The sequence below is a fragment of the Lytechinus pictus genome, chromosome 12, assembly GCF_037042905.1.
Source record: "Lytechinus pictus isolate F3 Inbred chromosome 12, Lp3.0, whole genome shotgun sequence".
In the NCBI taxonomy this organism is placed as follows: domain Eukaryota; kingdom Metazoa; phylum Echinodermata; class Echinoidea; order Temnopleuroida; family Toxopneustidae; genus Lytechinus; species Lytechinus pictus.
The window spans coordinates 4,061,855-4,086,443 of NC_087256.1; the positions used below are offsets into that span (position 1 = coordinate 4,061,855).

The 24,589-nt window shown below is 37.2% G+C and overlaps 1 protein-coding gene across 3 annotated transcripts; it reads right to left on the reverse strand.

Annotated features, from left to right (window-relative positions):
- Nucleotides 1-188: 188 nt before the first annotated feature.
- On the reverse strand, nucleotides 189-24,016 carry LOC129272854 (pancreatic lipase-related protein 2-like). 3 transcript variants are annotated; one of them, XR_010295250.1, is made up of 6 exons: nucleotides 23,427-23,946; nucleotides 10,077-10,360; nucleotides 3,797-4,046; nucleotides 3,071-3,228; nucleotides 636-2,494; nucleotides 189-465 (listed from the first exon to the last, which is right to left on the reverse strand). XR_010295250.1 is itself a non-coding variant. In XM_054909946.2 (5 exons), the coding sequence occupies exons 1-5, from the start codon at nucleotides 23,488-23,490 to the stop codon at nucleotides 2,195-2,197; spliced, it is 1,056 nt and encodes a 351-aa protein (XP_054765921.2). In that variant the 5' UTR covers nucleotides 23,491-24,016; the 3' UTR covers nucleotides 189-2,194. The 3 variants fall into 3 exon arrangements, 1 of the variants encoding a protein (XP_054765921.2); XR_010295249.1 differs by having other exon boundaries at nucleotides 539-2,494; nucleotides 23,427-23,882; XM_054909946.2 differs by having other exon boundaries at nucleotides 189-2,494; nucleotides 23,427-24,016.
- Between the last annotated feature and the right edge of the window lie 573 nt (nucleotides 24,017-24,589).

A 24,589-nucleotide genomic window follows, 5' to 3' on the forward strand; every position in this document is an offset into this window, starting at 1 on the left:
TTTATAAATCATATGTATTATTATAAGACTATCTGAGAATTAGACAAATTATGCGGTAACCCAGGGAGTATAAACCCTCAGGAATAGTGCCCCCCCCCCAAAAAAAAAAAACCTAAATTAAATACAGAGATGCGATCAGAGACCACTCTCCAGTTCCCACCCCCTTGAACAAATAAGACAATCAATAGTTTATTTCTTGTGCTTTGTTATGATAGTTTATTATGCATAGAGTTTGAATATATACTGCACTTAGGCAATGATTATATACCAGATATTACTGCTTTTTCATATACTGTACAGCATACACAATGTACATAGTTGGATAACAAGACCCAAACATATGCAGCATAGGAAAATACCGTTAAGTGCTCTAAATTTTTAGTTATGTCGCATTTTTGGGTATGTAATGCTTATATTAAGTTACTATAGGATGACACTGATCGATGTCAAGTTTGGTGTTGAGAGCTGGCATTGGGTGTTTGGCCAATTTTTTAACCAGTCATTACCACTGAACATGAAATGAGGCTGGTGCTGGGACTGATTTGGTGTTAAGCTTTTAATTTTGTATGCTCACATTTCTTGGAGCTAGGGTAGACAACCAGATACAGCTCTCAACACCAAACTTTTGTGTCAACCTCGGTTGTGCGATGCAGCAAGATACATGTAAATAAAAAAATTGTACCAACTTGAGGTAGAATATACTCTACAAAAATAATCTTGAATTGTATTTCAACTCCAAATTTATCATGCACACTTTCCTTACAGTGATCTGTATTCTTTAAACCAATAGTGCTTAACTATCATCAGTTCATTGTTGATTTTTGGGTCGAATGTATGACACCAAAGTGTCATAACTTGAATGAAATCAAGTCACTTTTTCTTAAAAATATTAGTACATTCCTTTTGTAATGCCTTTGTAGAAAATAGACTTTACCAAGTTTTGTACCATATTTGATGTAATACTTGCATAGACATGACACCCAATTGCATTATATCATTCTTCACATGTTTTGAAGTACAAGGCTGTGAATAATAGTGCTGTCAACAGAGATGAAATATATATATGTATATAATTTACAATTAAAATTATCAATAGATGATTATTATATTTTAAAAAAAGCATATGATGTAAGATATAAAAATTGGAGAGGGCAATGTACAGTATGTTGTGAAAAGAATTGATGGTGCGATGTTGAAATGGGAGTAGATGAAGCCTGGAGATGAAGCTTGCAAACCTCTTGTTCGTAAAGATCAGAAACTTTATCAACCAATGTTAAATCACCTGCTCAAGTTTTTTACATATATTATCCATTGTTAGTGACCTTGACAATGAAATTGAAAGGTGCATATTTTGTTGTATTTCAATTACAATCCAATGATTTTCCTGTATATTGGTGTCTTCTGGCCATATTAATGGGACTTAATATTCATCACTTGTTATCCACCATGTTGATCTTGAAGCAACAGCCTTTAAGACCTTGATAAAGTTCAACTGGCTTGCAAAGTGCAATTGATTTTAAGGAAGGTAGATCAGGAAAATGTGTTTTGAATTTCCCTTGGTAAATCTATATTCAAATTACAATTGTATGAACATTCCTACCAATGAAAAGCTTTTTTTTTTAGTAGCTTACTACGAGACTTCTTATGTGCTGATCGGTTCCTATTTTTGTGTTTTAGATTGTGAATCACCAATAATCGCCAGGGTAAGATCTTGAAAAGACTTTGCAAGGAGAGACATTCATATTGCTGATTTATTATTTTATGTCGCTAAAGGAAGCTTTTTGTTGGTTAATTATGAAATGAAATGTTTCAAACATTCATGAAAATAGTAATCAATGAATAATTAGATATTTTATATCATGATGTACACCTAGTAATATTTTCAGAGGCAATCAGAGCAGAGAATTATATGTGAATAGTTTCCTCGTTAATCTGCGTTACAAATAACAGTCCTTGCATTGCCCATTTTCGTGAAAATGGTCCCTGCTTCTGGAGAGCCAAGATACTACCGTGACCTGATCACCAACTAAAACAACTTGGAATGAAATTTTGAAATATCTCAAAATCTTGTAGCAGGTGATGAATGGTTTTAATGGCAACAGTTTGCAGCAGTTTGCAGTTTGGAGATGTTCCGTGTTCCAGACAATATAACCTCAGAGTCCATACAGGCAGTCCATTGATATCTGCTGAGGAACTAGCAGTATGGGAATGACCCTCCAGTCCTGAGGTAGTATGCACCTTCGGCATGGGCAGGATCAGCATGATATCCCATGCGAGGTCTGCCATTCTTGTCCTTCTTTCTCGGAGGAAAAGCTGGGCATTGTTTGACGTTCTCGATGAGGTCCCAAGAATCGCATCGATGGGTGGCCTGGTAGGCACAGGTTGATATGCTCTGGGTGAAGTAGTAGACGGCACGGTAGTGGGAGCAGTGAGTTAGAGGAAGACAGCCTGGCATGTGTTTGCCTCCGTTGGGGTAGAAGTCCTGGTGCCCAATCTATGCAACAAAAGTGAGAGCATCATTAAGAAAATTAAGAAAAGGATATTGCTGTGAAGATTATTAAGAAGTGTTGATTAGAATAAAATATTAGAATAAAAGAGCCTTAATACAATTGATAAACTTTTGTGATTGAATGATGAGTATTCCATTACCAAGTTTTTGTTGTATAGCTCATATTCAGGATCTTTATTCTACATCCATCTTCGATCTTTATCTTTGATTTTTTTACAGTTCTTGAGATATCACAAATACCAGCTCAGGACATTTCATATCTCGTAACATATGTAAAGTATTGTTAACTTTCTCTAATCAATCATTCTTCTAATCTGCTCATTTTGGACATCAATTGCGTCATTCCCCTTTGTCTGGCTTCCATGAATGGGTGAACATGTTGAAATGGATATTGAACTATATTAAAATACATTAGGTTTCTCAATTTTGGGAATAAGAGCGACCAACTTCATGTGCCTAGTCTTGTAATCCTGCACAGTTCATTTCCATGATAAAGGTAAACTATTTTAAAGGGCATTATGGTTCCTAAATGTCGGGAAATAGGAGCAACCAACTTCATACCTGTTCTTGTAATCCTGCTCCGTTCATTCCCATGATAAAGGATGAAGAGTTTGTGCCGTCCGTGTGGATGACATCAACAAAGAGGGCATCTGTTTTGTCCAGTCTGCAGTCTTGATTAAGATGTGGCCCACGGAAATAAGGACCTGCTGGGTCCATACCTAGTCGAGAGTGTCAGAAATCATATTAGAAGAGACCGTTCAGCAGAGAAGCCAAGATCGTTACTTCAAAAACTAAAGGCTGATCTAAGTTTATATCAGTCAGTCAATGTCATTGGAACTGTTTGTTCTTGAGAATGGGTTCATTATTTTGTACATTTACATGTACAAGCAAAGCTACAAATTAGCTATAATGCCTTTTGCTTCAAAGTTCCAATTATTTTGTCTAGATTGTAGAGTGTCTTCGAATGTCTTTAATATCCAACTTGCATGGCATCAAAGCATGCGGCATGTTCAAATTGTTGGGATAATATCCTAGAAAAGACATGAATTTCGGCAAGGATTTTCAAAGTGATCTTATGAGATATTCCTTCTTTATTAAAATGGATCAAGTTTTCAAGCCATTTGAGTGACATGACATGGCTTCAGAAACACAAGGTCCCTCATTTTCTTCCTTCATTTATTCTTATTAATAGCTGCCCAAAGATATTCATAATAGTAAAGTCTGCTGTGCAGCAAATGGTAATGAACCTGTATGTGATTCTGTTTAAAAAACGCATTTGGAACTTACCTGTTATACGACCCAAACGATCCGTTTTACGACCGAACCGCATCAAGTCCGACCCAGCATATCCAGCCGTGTGGGCTCCAAGGCTATGGCCGATGGCATGCATGTTGGAGTAAGGAGCTGCGAACACTCTGTTCAGCTTGCGAGCCAAGATTGAGATTTCCCTGCCAACAACACGTGTGTTCTGTACACTTGTCTCGTAGATATCCAAAGACCCTCCACGCCAGTCAACCAGAATCACATTCATATCAGCCTAAAGAGAGATGACAAGGAGAAATTTCAAGTTTGAGTTTCAAGTGAAAGAAATCTTTAGAAATGTTACTTTACACTGCAATACTTACTTCACTTTTCTTCTTTACTTTATTTTATTTTACTTTACTTTACTTTCCCTTCCCTCTCCTATTCGTCTGGATGCAGGGCGAACATGTCTAAGACAGAGGAAGATTTCATTTTTAAATGTCATAGAGAAATGATATTTGATTTAAACCAATTTAATGTTTATTGTATTTCTAATTTTTTTGCCAGTTCCAGTTGGGTGCAAAATAAAACTGCAATAAGTTAATGGTGGTCGCTAAAACTTTACTTTCAGGGAGAAGGATTATTTCATAGAGAGTATACTGGCACGTAGTAGGTTAAATGCAATAGTAGAAAAGATCGAACTGATTTGGTTGTTGATGGCCAATGCTTGTGAGGATATGTTGATGACAGACTCATGGTGATGGTGGCGATGTCACTGATGGTGGTGTGGAAGGTGATTAATGAAACTGATGATGGTGGTAGAGTTCACTATTTGGTCGTGATAGGGGATGTCATGTTGGTGGTAGTGGTAATATTTTATTTGATGAAACGTTTGCCTGTGGTGGAGTCGTCGATTACTAACCAATGATGTGTGGTGTTGGCTTTGAGGATGGTTTTGATGATCCGAGTCCCGTAACACAAAGGTTAAGCCCTGGTCACAAGCCGCCGTACGGTTTCTTTGGCCGTACGTTTTTTTGGGGAGGCTACGGTCGCTGCGTTTTTCTGAAAACGTAGGGAAAAGTGGCGAACGCAGGGAGCAAGTGCATCGACGCACGTCACTCGTACGACTACGCAAGGTGTAAGTACGTAGTGCGTGCGCTGCCCGCGTGCCACGCCTTGCAGTGAGCGATTGCGTGCAATGTACGTCGCGCACGTGTGGAGTGAGTTGTACCTGCTTACAACGTACGATCTCCGTGCGTTCGACACATTTTGGAACGGAGGCCGTACTTACACGTGCTGCTCACGTACGCCGTCCTTACTTACGCGCAGGTTGCAACTGCATGCACTTGCGCTGAACGTAAGCCCCCCCCCCTATGTGGTGGGGTATATTTATAGAGATTGATCTTCTGACGTCCTTTAAAATGCCGCCTCTTCTACCACAGAGACTCCAAATACTTCTGATACTGCAAGAGCAGCTTCAAGTGGCAGGGCATGAGCAAGACGTGGCACCTTTATAAAAATCGATAACTTGGACGGCAAATATTACTTGACGTGTTATAAACAATTATTTCATTCGCTACTTCTAACTCCTTAATTTTGTAATAAAGAATATTGACAGTTTTGAAGCAATCCTTCTTGAATAGAAAAGGTCCATGTACTATTAGAAAGGTTTGGGAAAAACTAACTGCAATTATAATGCCAATTAAAACTTATATTCTCCATTATGGGGAGGGGGATTGCCTTTCCTTTTAGAAAAAAGAAGGAATTGTCTTTACGTGTGATTACACATATTGACTATATATCAATGGTGTAGATACTTTCAATGTTTCAGGAGTCGCCGCGCCTTGGAACCTGGCCTGAAACTCGCCATCACTCTTCGCTTTTTTGGCAACGGGAAGCAGGTCCCTTGCATATGACTTCCGGGTGGCACACAATAGTATATCCATGTTCGTACCAGAAGTTTGCACCGCCCTATACGAGGAATATAAGGAGATAGATGCGCACCATGCCCTCTACCCAGGACGAGTGGATCGCTCTTATAAGTGGTTCTGCTCTGTGGTGCTCATGGCAATCGTGGATTCTAACTATTCCTTCTTGTCATGCTTGTGGTGCAATATTGGGGCCAACGGCTCCTCTTCAGATGCAGGCGTGTTCAACCAGTCCACGTTTTGGGGATCATTCCGGGAGCACTTGAGGGAACCACCATTGGATTTCCACCACCGGATCCACTGCCAGGTGACGACCAGAATTTTCCTAATTTCCTAGCGGGTGACGACGCGTTTCCCCTTCGAAAGTGGCTGATGAAGCCATATTGTCGCCATGCCCTGATACACAAAGAGAGGGTAATGAACTATCGGACCTCTCGGGCTCGTCGTGTCGTAGAGAACGGTTTCGGGATATTGGCTCATCGATGGCGATGTCTCTTGACTACCTTGCAGATGGAGCCTAACAACGGAATTTGCGTCCTGTTGGGTTGTATCATCCTTCACAATTTGCTTCGAAAGCACCGGCCCGGACAAACTGACGTGAATGTGGACCGTGAGGATGCGGATGGCAAGGTAATCCCCGGGGCCTGGAGGAATGATGTACAGATGACCGAACCCGACCAGATGGTCGGCCAACGGGCCGCGAGGGAAGGAAAACACCTAAGGAACTACTTCGCGAACTATTACAGTTCCCCGTGCGGACGAATACCATGGCAGGATCTCGTTGTGTGAACGCAGGAACTCGTAATAAGCATTATTTCATTTCATAGAAATCTATGAAAAATCTTTTTTTTTTCATTCTTGTTTTTATTTTATTTGGCGGACTAATACAGTTTCCCACTGTCTTTGTTTGAACTCATGATACACGATTCGATTTCATTTTTTACATTCTACAACCTCTTCAAGCACTCATGATAATAAATTTTGGACATAGTTCATGAAATTCATGTATTATATAGTGTGTGAATAAATAAGAATAAGGTCATTATGTGGAACATGATAATAGAATATGACTTTGTGTTTTCTTGTTTATATTTTAGCACAACGTGCGTTGTAAGTGCTGATCACATGCTTACTCCGCACGTGCACGTGAGTTCTTCACGTTCATTTGAATAATTAGATTGGGAAAGTGCCGAGTAAGCACGGGCCACGCAATTATCCGTGCGGCAACGCGCACTTGCTAAGTGCACCTTCGGTACAGGAAGTGGCCGCGGCGAATATCTAAAAAGTCTCACGGAGTCGGTGCGTTGTGCGTACTTTGGCAGTACCGAGGGTGTGCGTGCGCGCACGTGGGGCAAATCCGTAGCTCGAACGTAGCCTGCACGCAGCGAAAGTTTCTCCTGCACTAAAAGTTCTGCGTCGTGTCTGCGCACTGCCAAATCCGTACCGAGTCGGTACTCACCACGTGCGTGACGTACGAATTTCCCCATTTTTGCCCACGTTTTCGCACGTAGACTGCGCGCACGTGCAAGTACGACGGGATGTGACCACAGCTTTAAGCCCTGGTCACAAGCCGCCGTACGGTTTTTTTGGCCGTACGTTTTTTGGGGGAGGCTACGGTCGCTGCGTTTTTCTGAAAACGTAGGGAAAAGTGGCGAACGCAGGGAGCAAGTGCATCGACGCACGTCACTCGTACGACTACGCAAGGTGTAAGTACGTAGTGCGTGCGCTGCCCGCGTGTCACGCCTTGCAGTGAGCGATTGCGTGCAATGTACGTCGCGCACGTGTGGAGTGAGTTGTACCTGCTTACAACGTACGATCTCCGTGCGTTCGACATATTTTGGAATGGAGGCCGTACTTACACGTGCTGCTCACGTACGCCGTCCTTACTTACGCGCAGGTTGCAATTGCATGCACTTGCGATGAACGTAAGCCCCCCCCCCTATGTGGTGGGGTATATTTATAGAGATTGATCTTCTGACGTCCTTCAAAATGCCGCCTCTTCTACCACAGAGACTCCAAATACTTCTGATACTGCAAGAGCAGCTTCAAGTGGCAGGGCATGAGCAAGACGTGGCACCTTTATAAACATCGATAACTTGGACGGCAAATATTACTTGACGTGTTATAAACAATTATTTCATCCGCTACTTCTAACTCCATAATTTTGTAATAAAGAATATTGACAGTTTTGAAGCAATCCTTCTTGAATAGAAAAGGTCCATGTACTATTAGAAAGGTTTGGGAAAAACTAACTGCAATTATAATGCCAATTAAAACTTATATTCTCCATTATGGGGAGGGGGATTGCCTTTCCTTTTAGAAAAAAGAAGGAATTGTCTTTACGTGTGATTACACATATTGACTATATATCAATGGTGTAGATACTTTCAATGTTTCAGGAGTCGCCGCGCCTTGGAACCTGGCCTGAAACTCGCCATCACTCTTCGCTTTTTTGGCAACGGGAAGCAGGTCCCTTGCATATGACTTCCGGGTGGCACACAATAGTATATCCATGTTCGTACCGGAAGTTTGCACCGCCCTATACGAGGAATATAAGGAGATAGATGCGCACCATGCCCTCTACCCAGGACGAGTGGATCGCTCTTATAAGTGGTTCTGCTCTGTGGTGCTCATGGCAATCGTGGATTCTAACTATTCCTTCTTGTCATGCTTGTGGTGCAATATTGGGGCCAACCGCTCCTCTTCAGATGCAGGCGTGTTCAACAAGTCCACGTTTTGGGGATCATTCCGGGAGCACTTGAGGGAACCACCATTGGATTTCCACCACCGGATCCACTGCCAGGTGACGACCAGAATTTTCCTAATTTCCTAGTGGGCGACGACGCGTTTCACCTTCGAAAGTGGCTGATGAAGCCATATTGTCGCCATGCCCTGAGGGTAATGAACCATCAGACCTCTCGGGCTCGTCGTGTCGTAGAGAACGGTTTCGGGATATTGGCTCATCGATGGCGATGTCTCTTGACTACCTTGCAGATGGAGCCTAACAACGGAATTTGCGTCCTGTTGGGTTGTATCATCCTTCACAATTTGCCTAGAAAGCACCGGCCCGGACAAACTGACGTGAATGTGGACCGTGAGGATGCGGATGGCAAGGTAATCCCCGGGGCCTGGAGGAATGATGTACAGATGACCGAACCCGACCAGATGGTCGGCCAACGGGCCGCGAGGGAAGGAAAACCACTAAGGAACTACTTCGCGAACTATTACAGTTCCCCGCTCGGACGAATACCATGGCAGGATCTCGTTGTGTGAACACAAGAACTCGTAATAAGCATTATTTCATTTCATAGAAATCTATGAAAAATCTTTTTTTTTTTTCTTGTTTTTATTTTATTTGGCGGACTAATACAGTTTCCCACTGTCTTTGTTTGAACTCATGATACACGATTCGATTTCATTTTTTTACATTCTACAACCTCTTCAAGCACTCATGATAATACATTTTTTGACATAGTTCATGAAATTCATGTATTATATAGTGTGTGAATAAATAAGAATAAGGTCATTATGTGGAACATGGTAATAGAATATGACTTTGTGTTTTCTTGTTTATATTTGAGCACAACGTGCGTTGTAAGTGCTGATCACATGCTTACTCCGCACGTGCACGTGAGTTCTTCACGTTCATTTGAATAATTAGATTGGGAAAGTGCCGAGTAAGCACGGGCCACGCAATTATCCGTGCGGCAACGCGCACTTGCTAAGTGCACCTTCGGTACAGGAAGTGGCCGCGGCGAATATCTAAAAAGTCTCACGGAGTCGGTGCGTTGTGCGTACTTTGGCAGTACCGAGGGCGTGCGTGCGCGCACGTGGGGCAAATCCGTAGCTCGAACGTAGCCTGCACGCAGCGAAAGTTCCTCCTGCACTAAAAGTTCTGCGTCGTGTCTGCGCACTGCCAAATCCGTACCGAGTCGGTACTCACCACGTGCGTGACGTACGAATTTCCCGATTTTTGCCCACGTTTTCGCACGTAGACTGCGCGCACGTGCAAGTACGACGGGATGTGACCACAGCTTTAGCGATTAATCATACGCTTGATTTCTACGACTGATTGTACATTGCAGCCAATGGAATCAATCGTAGAAAAATGTTATACGGTCATTGCTAAGCTTTGTGTTACGGTCCACTGATCAAGATGGAGATGATTGTTTGTGGTGGTGGTGGTGGTAAAGGTAACTTTTTATGATTGGACCATGAAGCTATAGCTTCATGATTGGACTTATGCTTGTAGTTATGGTGATGTCGGTGAACTGGTATCGTCATTATGGTTATCTAGAATCGTATTTTTAATTTTGCATTTTAAAGTATCGTTTAAACGCTTCATCAGATCTGCAAATTTCTGGTTGTCCTACCTCCAAACTAACAGACATACTCACTTGATCAAGAAGCGTATTTTTCATCTTGATGAACGATGATTTGCGTGTATTCTCTATCCACCCGTGGATGACAAACTTGATGGGCATCGTTCTGTTGAAATTTGAATCCTCTATCGTCCTTAAATCTTTCCATGTAATCTCCTGGGCCTTATGGCGGTTAAGACGGGTGAAGAGAAAGAACCGGGTATTGATCTCCTCTGGTGTTGACATGTCTAAGTTGTGGCAGGGTAAGTCATTGGAGAAGCAGCCGACATCACCGAAACAGATTTCATTGCTTGGAGGTGCTGATTAAGGAAGAAAACATGTAACATCCAAATAATTAAATCATCTGTTCGTCAAAAATTATTATGTAGAAAGAAATGATCACACAAGCCTATCTACACCTTAGATAGGGACGCACCCTCAACAAGATAATTGTTCATTGTAGTATAAGAGTCAAACTTTAAGGAAAATAACGAATTTCCTCCAAAACTTTGGATCACACACATCACTTAAGGGAGTGATATATTGGAGTGTAATCTTACTTGTCGAATGTCGAGAACACGGAAGAGAGGTAAAACAAATCTTGATAAAGAAAATGTTTTTAATGCATTCGGTTAAAATCCACTAGTTGGCCTATTTTTTTTGTATAATTCAATTAAATTCAACCATACATTAATTCAAATCAGATCTCCCAATGTAACCGTAAATAGGAATATATAGTTATCCTGGACAGTTATATAGTATGAAGACATGACCAGTAATACGTAGCTCGTGCGTAACTTTGTTTAAAAAGCATTACAAACAAGAAATAAAGGAAATTATAAAATACTGTACACGTGAGAACTTCTTAGAAATTATCTCTTCTTGTCTTATAAATTACTATGCATTGATATCAAAATCGGTTTTCGTAAGAGCCCGATATTTGTGACTTTTTTTTTTGGTTACGAAAGATATAAACAAACACATGAAACTCATAAAAAAGCAGTGAATGTTTATATTTATAGCTCTTGTGTTATTTTACCGTTTGTAATAAGTGTCGTGGGATAGTCATTCATTTTACTTATAGTGAACTTGTAGAAATTAGAGTTGACTAAAAGTTCGATGAATGCAACGACCTTCGCGAATATCCTGTTCTTCTAAACATTGACTGTCCTGACTTGGAATATACGATGATTAGTTAAGGGCTGAAAGGAAGCTATAATCAGTTAGATTGTTCTCAGTCATGATCAATTTCAACACCTGTGGGGGAATTCTTTCTTGTACACCATTGATGATTCATGACCGCCTTCACCTTGACTTCCCCAAACCTGCCTGAAAATAAACTCCAACGGGATTTTATCGGTGCTGGCAGTGTTTTATAGAGCAATAATCTATAAAAAGAACTCGAACTGTTTTCAGATTTACATCTAACATGTCGTTCAACCATGTCGGTAAAATCAGCCCGTCTCTGTTTTCGTTATGATTATTCCAATCGATCTTATCACAGATTTTCATCTACAATTTAATTGTATGTTTATCGGAGATCTTGACAATGTTTTTTTTTTTTTTTTGTTTTTTTTTTACAAAGCAAACTCTATTTAGGCCTATTAAATCGCTGTCATGAATTCATTATTGCAATAAAACTGGTTAAATAATTGATGTAGCTTATAGCTTCATTGAATAAACGGGTATATTTTTCAAATGTTTATAGCAAATTTCAATAATAATATAATGATATTACAATGAATTATGTTTCACTCTACCTACTCCAGCCGGTATGTTTTTTTTTTCAAAATCGAATCCCATATTACTTTGGCACAATATGCAAAACCTTATGAGGGTTGCACTGTCTAAAAATAATTCGATACACATTTGACAAAAATGATAGAATACATTGATCTGTAATGCCTATAGCTGAATGGGCGCTTTTAATGGGGAACTTTCATCAAGTCCCCCCCCCCCCCCCCCTCTCCCTCCCATTCCTAGTGATTGTCTGTCGACACTCGTGTATCTCTTTGATGACGGACGCAACCTGGTTAGTGAGTGAATAAGAGAACAGGACCTTAATAAAGATTAAACAACAGGTGCATCTCCCCAATTCGTACCCCTATGTACCTCCAATAATAACATCCCCCCGCCCGCCCCATCCCCCTTTAGCAATCAGCTGCGACAAAACAATAGGACATTAGTAACAGGAGGTGATATATTAACTGTTAACCGTTAGATGAGTAACACAATTAGATCACAATTCGATATCCGTAACAGACATGTCCAGTCTGCTGTACATTATCAGCTTAAAAAATGTTTAACCAAACTATTAAACTAAAATCAAGCTAATTTTGTCCATGATCTAACTCTGCGCTTAAATTATAGGAAGCCGACGATGTCAACATTTTGTTTACAATCTACATATGCTCATTACTGTATGTTCATTATGCTCTTTAATTATACTTTAATGGTGAGGAAAATAATTTCAGATCCCAGACAATTTTTTAGATGTTTTTTTGTTTTTCTCTCAAATTAAATTCATACAATACAGTTCACAAAGACATTGTATCGTACCAGATGAGGTGTGACTCACAAATATCTGAGAAAAACCTATAAAAGTATATGCGCGGATGGATGATTTTATGGATGATTTTAGGGATATGTGAGCTGATAAATCGAACTTGTTCCGTTAGAGATGATTTTATATCGCGATTGGCTATCCATAGTTAAAACCCTGAGAGAATAATACAATCGTGTCAATAAATTGCTCGATAATTATTAGGTCATAGCACTTCTAAGATATGATATGTGGTCATGGAAATTATTTGACATTACATGGATTGATCGACAATGGAGACTATCACTTGTTTTTTTTTTTTTTGCTCAGTTAACCGCACATTCCGCATAATGCATTATGAACTATCAAATCTTGAATGAGGTTACGATAGTGCATTGGATCTATACAGTTAAAGGTCAAGTCCACCCCAGAAAAATAATGATTTGAATAAATAGAGAAAAATCAAACGAGCATAATGCTGAAAATTTGATCAAAATTTGATTTAAAATAAGTAAGTCATGACATATTATAGTTTCGCTTATCTTTCACAAAACAGTTATATGCACAACTCTGTGATATTATGAGAGAGTTTATGATGTCCATCACTCACTATTTCTTTTGTTTTTTATTGTTTGAATTATACAATATTTCAATTTTTACCAATTTGACATTAAGGACCAACTTATCTGAACCATAAAATGTTATAACAATGGTAATGCCACATGTTCAGGGAGGAATAAAACTTTGTTTCACACGACAACGAGGAGAAAATTAGAATATTTCATGTAAGAAAATACAAAAGAAATAGTGAGTGAGTGATGTAATCAGTCCCCTCATTTGCATACTGACCAGGATGTGCATATAACTGTTTTGTGAAATTTAGTGAAACTTGAAAATGTCATAACTTTCTTATTTTACATCGGATTTTGATGAAATTTTCAGTGTTATACTTGTTGGATTTTTCTCTTTTTATTCAAATCAACTTTTTGTTGGAGTGGACTTGTCCTTTAAAAATCCATTCACATTTGGATAGTATACTACCATTCGTATCAGATGGGCATTAATGAAATCAGTTTAAAAATCAGAAGATTCTTGTCAAAATTAACATGACAAGACATTGAAATAGTTGCCGTCTTTGTGACCAGAAAGCTCGTCATTTCTTAATTTGAATTTTAGTTTAAATGACCCCCTGATAAGGTATTATTTAAACTTTAGTAGAGAGTAATAAACGTCACAAATGAACTTAAATTCAATTTATTGTGATACACATGAGCAAAGAGATATGAATTGAATTGATTTTCTTTATGCAGAAATTTGTTTTCCATTGGATCAAATATTTACAAACAACAGATTTGGATCAACACAGTTTGATGTACATTGTTTAAACATCTATCAAATAGTTCAATGGCCCCGTATTCATGGTATTTGCCGATGATACCGAGCTCAATAAAACAAAATCAAACAAAACTGAATTACGTAATGAACAACATACTTATCATTTGTAAGCAACATGACAATCGCTATATTCTTGAAGGGTGACTAACTTATGCGATAGCTTTCGATCTTTGATCATGGATATTTTACCTCTCATCCAGTGGCGCCACCGGGAACCCTGGGAATGATTTTTAATAGTGGGTGCTGGCTTGGAAGAAGGTTTGACAAGCAAAAGAAAGTTTTCACTACAAAATGAAGGTGATCTTGGTTCGATTTCTAGTTTTTAGCATACCTTCCTGACTTCCAAGGGATGCTGCCTACGGGTGAATAACACATGCAGCACCCCCCCCCCCCTGGCAAATCTTGGAGGACTTGCAAGGGGAACGAGCAACGGACGCTACTTTAAGAAATAGACACAATAGGGATAGTGACGGGGAAAATTTAGGCGGGGGTAACCAGAAACTATTATATATTATCCTCTTTTCAGATATTGTTCGAAGTATTTACTTCATTAAAAGATTTTGTCCGTGTCAGAAAAGAAAATATAACAGAAAATGGAATGCCTGTGTCACTTTCTAAATAATTACAGCATTTTACAGATAAATAAGGAGATAGACCTTGATGTATTATTTTAATTCGGATTATCTGATACAGCTCTGTCGATTCTTATTAAGAGCAGCCCAGTAATTCAGATTTTGAAAATTGAATAAAATAAAAAGAAAACGCGATCGTAGTAATCTACGATCAAGGTCATTATCATGAAGATTGCCAAAATTAGTTGTCCCGTTGAAGCAATTTTCGTCTGCCTGTTGAGATCCCAATTTTGGCTCATATCTTATTGAGCGCAGACATTGTTCCTCATATTCTTAAATTGAATTGAATCCGTTATCAAAATAACATCGGACATGTTTATTCGCTTCGTTACTTTGTTTACCCTGCTGCATAAAAGACACGAAACACAAAATCAAACGCAAGTTCCAAATGCGTGCGCCGGATTGGTTGAAAATCAAATAGCGTTTGATTGCAATTTTTTCTGCATTGGACCCTAGTTCCTATACTAGATGGTTAGCGATCGGTTATACAATTGATTTTCACGATTAATTGTACATTGCAGTCAATGCAATCAATCGTATAAAGACATTGTTCTGCGATGGTTGCTAATCTTTGTGTTACGGGCCCCTGATGCGTTAATCATGTTATTGAGGCATCATTCAAAATCTGATATTGTAGTCACATATTTTTTTTATGTGACAGGAATGGAGAGGGGCGATTAAAAAAACCCTCTTTTAGGTTGCTGCTAGTATGAGGGAGCACCTCCGACCCTCATCCCCTGGATCATCGCCAATACTGTCACGTTATCCCCAGACAAAATGCCTCAGTATGATGTAGGTCCAGTGGCAAGGCCATCTCTCATGTCCCAGTGGATACTTTATATTGTCATCGCCAATTATGGTTAAGTTGTCTTTCCCTATATCCCTTTTTTTCAAGTTTTCCCTCTTTTTTTCTTTTCTTTCCTTCAAAAATGAAATGTCATCGCTCATCACTCTACCCTTCTCAACTTCCTCTTTATTAATTGAGATTATTATTATTACACCGTTTATCGCCGAATTATGCCTGTATATTGGAGATAACTATCAAGTCAATATAAAGACCTACAAAACAATGAAAATACTAAAAAGATAGTGATTTATTTGTCATGTAACTTCCTATATATATATATATATATATATGCCCCTAAATGTATTTTTTGGGGGGTTAATATGAGTCTTGTTTCATTTAGATTACCAGATTCATTATACACGATGGTTTTCCAGGCACCAAACTCTGTGATTATCATGTATACAAATGCTCATTCGTAGAAATTAACTTGAAATCTTGATAAATACATTTTCTTTATAGTCTTTGTAATTTAGAAACTTAACATAAGGAGTTTAAAATGAATCTAGAAAGAATAATTGCCTCTATTTCTCCCCTTAGAGTTAATTTGTTTTTTCGATTGAAAGTTCTAACAGAATCAAAGCTTATTTTGTCAACACGAATAATGGTTTATCCTTCAGTGTCTAGTTAACCCAAGTTAACCATTCAATGACCAAACATGAGATGGAGTGATAGTAGACGCCCTCGAAACCTGGTATCGTTCCAAGAATAGTTGATAAAAGAAGTACATTAAACTTACAGATCTGAGAGTTTCCCATGACAGAAACTACAAGGGGAGGGAAAGAGGAACAGAGAAAGAGAGAGGGGGATGAGAGGACAAGAATATTGAATATAAAGAAAAAGAAAGAAATAAAGAAAGAGAGAAATAGATTTTTAAAAAGGCGGAGGGGCGTGCAATAAATAGCAATGTAGTATACAGGAACCAATCCCGTTCGAATAAGATTAAAGTTGATACCAAAATATATATTTTCAGACATTCTTGCTTTCGTATTTTAGTTTTCTGATATTCCAAAAGACATGTTTCTTCCAAGACTGGAAGCATACAGAGTATGCAAGTAAAAATCTATCTAAATATAATGCTTTCTATTCATTCCGAAAGAGTAACTAATTGAAACGATGAAAAAGTTAATAAAAATCAACTCAAACCGAATCAAAATATTAAAGAATAATGTGCATGTTTTAATCAGCATCCGTTTTCAGCGATAGTATAAAAATAAGTCCAATGACGATAAAGACATTCAAATCACGAAATATAAAATAACGGACCGCCTTTTTTTAAAACGATTTGAATCTATACTGACTCTCTTATTGTATTTCATGTTGTTATACCTGTGTATTTAATATTTTTCCTTTACTTGAACTGTTTTTATTTAATATGGTAAATATATTATATTGAAATGTTTTCAAGGAAAATGATTAATGAATAATTGAATTGAATCTCTTCGAGTTATGTACCAGGACCAGTAGATCAGAATGATCCAGTTTGTGTTATATCCGATTGGAAAGACAGACATAAAACAATACTGAAAGTTGGTTTGAATATAATCACAATAGACGAGTAAAACAATGGTTTGATCACTGGTTTGTATATACTACACAGCAGGGTAAAGGTCGATCCGAGTAGTCGGTGAACAGCGGTCATGTTTTATTTGATTATTAACATAGTATGAACAAAATAATATTATTACAACCCCTCAGCATGCTACGGTCCCTACATACTGTGAGGAACGTGCAATCTTTGTCTTATTTTACTAATAATTTTTGACTGACTCTATAGACTCCATATGTACGGATATCTCTCATGAAGGGAGTATAACTTCAAATTCTTGACGTCTTAATTTATACTTTTCGCTGGAAGTTGTTAAACACCTCTTTTGAATGAAAATTAATAGAAGCTAATAAAAAGTAATAATTATATTGAAACATGGAGAAGCTCCGTAATTGTCTAATCATTAATGACAAAGCGTTGATTCTACAACATTTTACTTATTTAACATACTATTCTATTGAATCATATCAACTCTGTGCCATATTACATATCGACCTGCAAGGCTAGTATGGAACAGAAACCATATATACTAACGCCATCACATTGCTATTGAATACAAGTCTATCCCATTTTGTGTATCTCATATTTCTGTAATCGCTTAATAAAGTATGAAACGAATGAAACAAACACATTCAATTATAAATATTTGATATTCAAATATTATGACTGACTTTCAATCTCGAACGAATTTACAGTCTTCTTGTACTGCCCCTCTCTCTTTTTTCTCGTGTATTCGGGCATAGTCACTCACGACTATAAACATGGTAAATCTGAACTTGGATTTGGAGGATTTAATTTTCGCACAGCACGGTCTCTATTTTTGGATCACATTTGTTCACTTTCCACGATTGGGATTTTCAAGAAAGCATTTTGTGGATAAAAGTCAGATCTCCTAGTCAGACAGAGGATTGTGTTCTGTGCCCCCTGTTACACCCACAAATGTAATAATCGCCCACAAATGTAATAACGACCACAAATGTAATAACACTTTACCCACAAATGTAATAACGCCCACAAATGTAATAACACTTTACCCACAAATGTAATAATTTTGATCGCCCACAAATGTAATAATGACTTTACCCACAAATGTAATAAATTTGAAGGGATTTTTGGCGAATCCGTTCTAAACTGAAATCCTATAGTAATTCGTTCATATAGCACAAAAGTGCAAAGTCTTTTTTTCCAGACCCGGTTAATAAAGAAAGTCTAATATGATCCAAAGTCTTTTCTTCCAGACCCGGTTGTTTCAATAATTATAATATAAGTTCAAAGTCTTTTTTCCAGACCTGGTTGTTTAAAAAATTATAATATAAGTTCAAAGTCTTTTTTTCCAGACCCGGTTGTTTCAAAAATTATAATATAAGTCCAAAGTCTTTTTCCAGACCCGGTTGTTTTAAAAATTATAATATAAATCCAAACTAAGATATGATAATGATATTCCAGTGGAATAATAATGAGAATCAAGCTTAGTCTTTTTCCAGACCCAGTTAATTAAAACTGGTGGAATTTGTGTCTTTGTTGTTGTTTTCACTTATACGGCGCATATTGTGAATATATGCGCTAAGAGTAAATTGAGAATCAAGCATAGTCTTTTCTCCAGACCCAGTAACTAAAAACTAAAACCCTATAGTAATGTGTTTGTATAGCACAAATGTGCAAAGTCTTTTTTCCAGACCCAGTTAATTAAAAAAAAATTATTATAAGTCCAATGTCTTTTTTCCATACCCGGTTGTTTGAAAAATTATACTGTAAGTTCAAAGTTTAAAGTTTCGCTTAATTTGTATTTTTCAGAGAACTGGGTGTGGGGTACAGACAACACGCTAAACCCAAGCATTTTAACTGGGCTTAATTTGAAATTTGGTCTTAGTTTTTTTTTTTCAATATTTCTTTATTTTTTAAATAACCGGGTCTAGACGAAAGACTAAGCATAATACTCGTGTTATTCCACAGGAATAAGAATATGACAAAGTCTTGTGTTTTTAAGACTGTTTGAATTAATTTTTAAATGACTGGGTCTGGAATAAAGACAACGCTCTAAACATGTGCTTTTCTACATGGTTTTAATTTGGAGGATTGTTGGTTCTTAGATTCGTTGTTGGGGTTGGGTTTTATTGCTTTTTTATTCTTGAAATAACTGTGTCTGGAGGAAAGTCTACAATCGAACTTCATGTTATTCCACAGTAATTAGATTATTGGGTATTCGTTTTAGAATATTTGTAAAAACTATCTTTTTTTTCGAATAATAACCAAGTCTGGAGAAAGGATGTTTGCTTTACCCATGCATTATTACAATGTTTTGTAGGGGTCTTAGTATTATTTATAAAAAAAAACTGGCCTGGGTGCGGAGTAAATACATATTTTTACACCCAGTAAGGGTGTAACTTTTGAAGATTGGTCTTAGACTTGAACTGTTGAAGTTTTTTTAATTCATTTTTTTAAATAACCGGGTCTGGAGAAAAGAGTACGTTTTAAAACTCGTGTTATTCCAGAAAAATTAGAATATGATATAGTCTTACGTTAGAATATTTTTTTTTTGTAATTTTTTTTAATGATCAGGTCTGGTATAAAGACAATGCTCTAAACCTCTTTTTAAAACAGGTTCTTAGGTTGAAGGATTGTTTGGTCTTAGATTTGGAATTTTCTTATTATTACTGTTAGCGTTATTTTGAAAAAAAATAACTGGGTCTGGCTGAAAGACTATGCTATATGTCCATGTTATCCAGCATTAATAAGATTATGGGGTCTTTATACTGTTTTTGTTGTTGTTGTATTGTTATTTATAATTTTCGAATAACAGGGTTTGGAGAAAAGACTAAGCTCGATTTTTATTTTTATTCCACTGGAATATCATTATGGTATCTTAATTTGGACTTATATTATAATTTTTGAAATAACTGGGTCTGGAAAAAAGAATTTGGACTTATGTTGTAATGTTTGAAACAACCGGTCTGGAAAAAGACTTTGGACTTATATTATAATTTTTGAAACAACCGGGTCTTGAAAAAAGACTTAATTTAGACTTATGTCATAAATATTTAATTAACCAGGTCTGGAAAAAAGACTTTGCAATTTTGTGCTATATGAACGCATCACTATGAGGATTTCGTTTTTAGTAACCGGGTGTGAAGAAAGACTACACTTGATTCTCAATTTCCTCTTAGCGCATATATTCATAATACACACCGTGTAAGTTCAAACAACAACAAAGACATTAATTCCATCAGTTTTAATTAACTGGGTCTGGAGAAAAGACTAAGCTCGATTCTCATTTTCATTCCACTGGAATATCATTATCGTATCCTAGTTTGGATTTATTTTATATTTTTTTCAATAACCGTGTCTGGAAAAAAAAAAGACTTCGGACTTATATTATAATTTTTGAAATAACCGGGTCTGGAAAAAAGACTTTAAATTATATAAAATTTTTTGAATTAATCGGGTCTGGAAAAAAGACTTTGCACTTTTGTGCTATATGAACGCATTACTATAGGATTTTAGTTTAGAACGGATTCGCCAAAAATCCCTTCAAATTTATTACATTTGTGGGTAAAGTCATTATTACATTTGTGGGCGATCAAAAATTATTACATTTGTGGGTAAAGTGTTATTACATTTGTGGGCGTTATTACATTTGTGGGTAAAGTGTTATTACATTTGTGGGCGTTATTACATTTGTGGGCGTTATTACATTTGTGGGTGCAACACCCCCCCCCCCCCGCCCACCACCACCATCGACCCCGTTCTTTTCTCTCTTCCTCTCAAGCTCCGTAATAGCAGCGATGTATATTCGTATACTCTTAAGGGATCTTTATAACAATACGAAAAGGCACAAAATGCACGATATCAGAGCCACCCTCTCAAAATAAGAGGGTACTTAAAATGTTGCTGACGGTTATAATAGACGATGGTGATGATGATGATGATGACGATGATGCTGATAACAGTGATAATGGTAATGGTTGTAATGATATTGAAATTATGAGAGTGGTATAAGATGAAAATCATATTAACAATATTAATGTAATGCTGATAGGAACAGTCATGATAATCCCAGTGATAACGATAATCATGATAATGATAGGAATTACAATTCCTAACTATATACCTTATTTGAGCTCAGGAAGATTTTTATGCACCAACAGCTAACATTATTCTTATTCCATTATCTCTTTATTTCTATCTTGGTGAAAGCCAAATAATCATCGGCGTGACTTTAATCGTGACTTAATGGATATTGATTTTGAGATCCTTCATATTTCGAACCCCTTTTTCTGTGTAAGCCCCGTATTTTTGCGCTGAGGTACTAGTAGATCGTAAAATCTTCACCATCAACAATTTTGTCATTTGATAGAGTGTCGGTAAATTTTATATCCTGATGCAGTATCGTACCATCCCACGATGCACACACGTGCCTCTCTACATTATATACACATATAGATGTGTGCGTGGGGGGGGGGGTATTGAGGGCACTGCTCCCCCCCCAAAAAAAAAAAATGAGAAAAAAATTGGAAGAGATAAGTGTGAAACAATACATTTTGAATATCATGTCACATAATTATATTTTCATTTCAAAAATTCAAAATTTTCAATCTCTCTCAACTTTTCAGAAATTTTACCCGACATGCCACATTGTGCCCTTTGATTATTTTTAAGGGATCATTACACAAATGCCTCTCTGGAACAGGTGGAATGATAAGTTTAATCTTTATATTCATGATACAGATCAGGATAGAAAGAAGACAATCGATTTGTGATTGGTCAACATAATCCCATTATTTCAATACAATAGCTACTTTTTAAACACTTTATCTCATGTGTGCAAAGATAACAAGTCAACAACAAATAAACCATCAGCTGGTCGAATCATATGATATAAATAATAAATGTTCAATGAATAGAGACGGGTTCGTGAATGAAATAAATAAAACTAGAAAGGAATGCACTATAGGCTCATTACATTTTTATTGCACTACTTTGCAGCGTAATGCGAAATATAATATATATGACAAAGAGTAATGTTTCGGGATACGCTTGTAATGTTTCGGGGTACGCTTATATTTGTTTTTCTTATTTACTGTGCAATTATTACTTCATAATTATCAAGATTCACACACTTAATGTGGTTATTTCAAACAAGTATTAAAGGAGAATGAAACTCTTGGAGCAAGTTAGCTTTTGTGAAAGCAGAAAAATCAAAGAATAAGATCAACAAAAGTTTGAGTAAAATAGGACTAGCAATAGAAGAGTTATGAGCATTTGAATGTCGAGATCACTAATGCTATGGAGATCCTCCCATTGGCAATGCGACCAAGATCTATGATGTCACAGATGAACAACTCTCCCCTTTTGGACACTGAAAATATACCCCAAAACATCTCTTTTTGCTCATTGTAATCATATGACAAACGATTCATTAATGATATAATGTTGTGAAACATCTGTACTTGTCCTATCATAAAGAGAACACCTCACCTTGTGATAGAATCTATAAAAGTTAGAATATAAGTGAAATAAGTACTAAAGTAATGAGGGAGTTGTACGTGTGTGACATCACAGATCTTGGTCGCATTGCCAACTGGAGGATCTACATGGCATTAGTGATCTCAATATTCAAATGCTCATAACTTTCTTATTATTCATTCAATCTTCCTCAGACTTTCAACAATATGTTTCTTTGATTTTTCTCTTTGATATGGATTCAGCTGGTTTCAAGGGTTTCATTCTCCTTTAAAGTATCTTTATGTAATAGTTTGAACATGTAAGTTATTGTATGCGAATGAAAAAAAAACCGCTAATCGGTAAGGATTGTTCCCCAGTTGCATAATGAATGCTTGTTTATTTTTTGTTACAATCGAAATGTGATAACGAAATCTAATAAATACATAAAAGACTTGGATAAAGTCCAAATCCCCATTGACACAATTGGGGAACAATAAACACGAAAATCATTCGAATCTCTCAAAATAGCCTAATGCGAAGTAAGATGAGAAGGAATTCTTGTTGTATACCCGACATTGTTGCATTCATTATTATAGATAAATGTGATGATTGATTAACAGAATAGCATTTAGAAATGAAAATAATACTTTGATAAACATAATCTATGTCTTATATTTTCAAAATTATGATATTAATTTTATAGGCAGTTAGATACAAGGAGTAATATTTTTCTTTGAAAATATTTATATATGAAGAAAGAGCACACTGAACATTCTGAATATAGAAAATATGTAATCTGGAATATCTAATCAACGTACGGAAACCGCAAATCTGTAGAAAATAATACAGAAATCATTGGTTTATTTTGCTTGGATTGCAATTTTCCCAACAAATTTCAAAGAAAGTGAACCTCAATTTAACAAGTTCAATTTCAAAATATATATATTCATCTAACTTTAACTATAGGTTATGATTTACTTACGTGTTGGTACAATGAAAGCTGCAAGAATTGAAGCGATTCCCGCAAAAGAATTAAAAATACCCATCGTCAAAGAATTGTCCTGAAGAATTGAGTGAATGTGTTCCTTCGATGGATCTATATCAAGTGTGATACGTCTTCGAACTGCTACTGATTTGAAGTATTCAAGACTCCTGCGCTACCGGTCGTTCCTGTTCGCTCTCAACTACTACAATCCTGACAAACTTCACAATTATTCCAACGAAGAGAATTGACGATGAATGAAAGCTGCGAATATAAGGAACATTGACAATGGAGCTCCGTCAAGAGAGGGTTGGATCAACTCCCTGGTTGGATGTTGTGACTAAGTCTGGATTGAAAGTTGGAGAGACGTTTTAAAGTATGACGCGAGAAAGACCCCCTTTTTATTGGAGCAAGGAAAAGGGCGTCCGTCTCACAGGAGCGCAACCGGTCATAAAGGATATAGACCGACGCAGATACCCGGTTCACAAACCTGACGGAACAATCTCACACCCCTCTCACCCTCACATATCATTCAGCAGCCACCCACCCCCCCCCTCTCTCTCTCTCCCTCGTTTACATGTTTTTTTAGTGCTGTTTCATTCAAAACTTCCTTGCGAAAAGATTGGGACAGACAACAAACATTTTATAAACATAGACGTTTCCTCTGAGGAAAGCAGAACAATTTCCCTCGTTGAACAAAGCATTTACAACCATTACCAGATGGTGAAGTTGTGAAAAATTATAGCAATAGTAGTCAATATGATTGGGAAATTAGGGATCTACGTCACCTACCACACTGTTTGGTTATTCTGTGGACTCTCTGAATAGCTGTGGTAAGCGAAATAGCATGCTGCAAATAACACAATGTCCCACAGTGTATTCACAGTGTGGAATAATATCTGCGCATAGGGTTTGTGAACATTCATACACACTTAAAATGTTGGGCAATATACTCTCCACTGTGTTGGGTAATGTATGTTGGTAAAAAAATATATATATTCTGGGCAATCATTTTTAGCAAATTTATTACCCAATTATTAGTTTTTATAACCCAATTTGGACAGATTTTTACCAATAGTTGTGTGGACAGTATGTTGCCCAGTGATGCTTAAAAATTGAGCCCTTTTTTGCCCAAACTTTTTAAGAGTATACTGAAGAGGCGT

What these genes read in the sequence shown, in the direction of transcription:
- LOC129272854 (XM_054909946.2), bottom strand. Translation starts at nt 23,490, where the DNA reads ATGGGTATTTTTAATTCTTTTGCGGGAATCGCTTCAATTCTTGCAGCT. An exon ending in AAAATACGCTTCTTGATCAA is followed by an intron (nt 4,047 to 10,076) that starts GTGAGTATGTCT and finishes ATCTCTCTTTAG; the next exon opens with GCTGATATGAATGTGATTCT. An exon ending in TCGTTTGGGTCGTATAACAG is followed by an intron (nt 3,229 to 3,796) that starts GTAAGTTCCAAA and finishes ACTCTCGACTAG; the next exon opens with GTATGGACCCAGCAGGTCCT.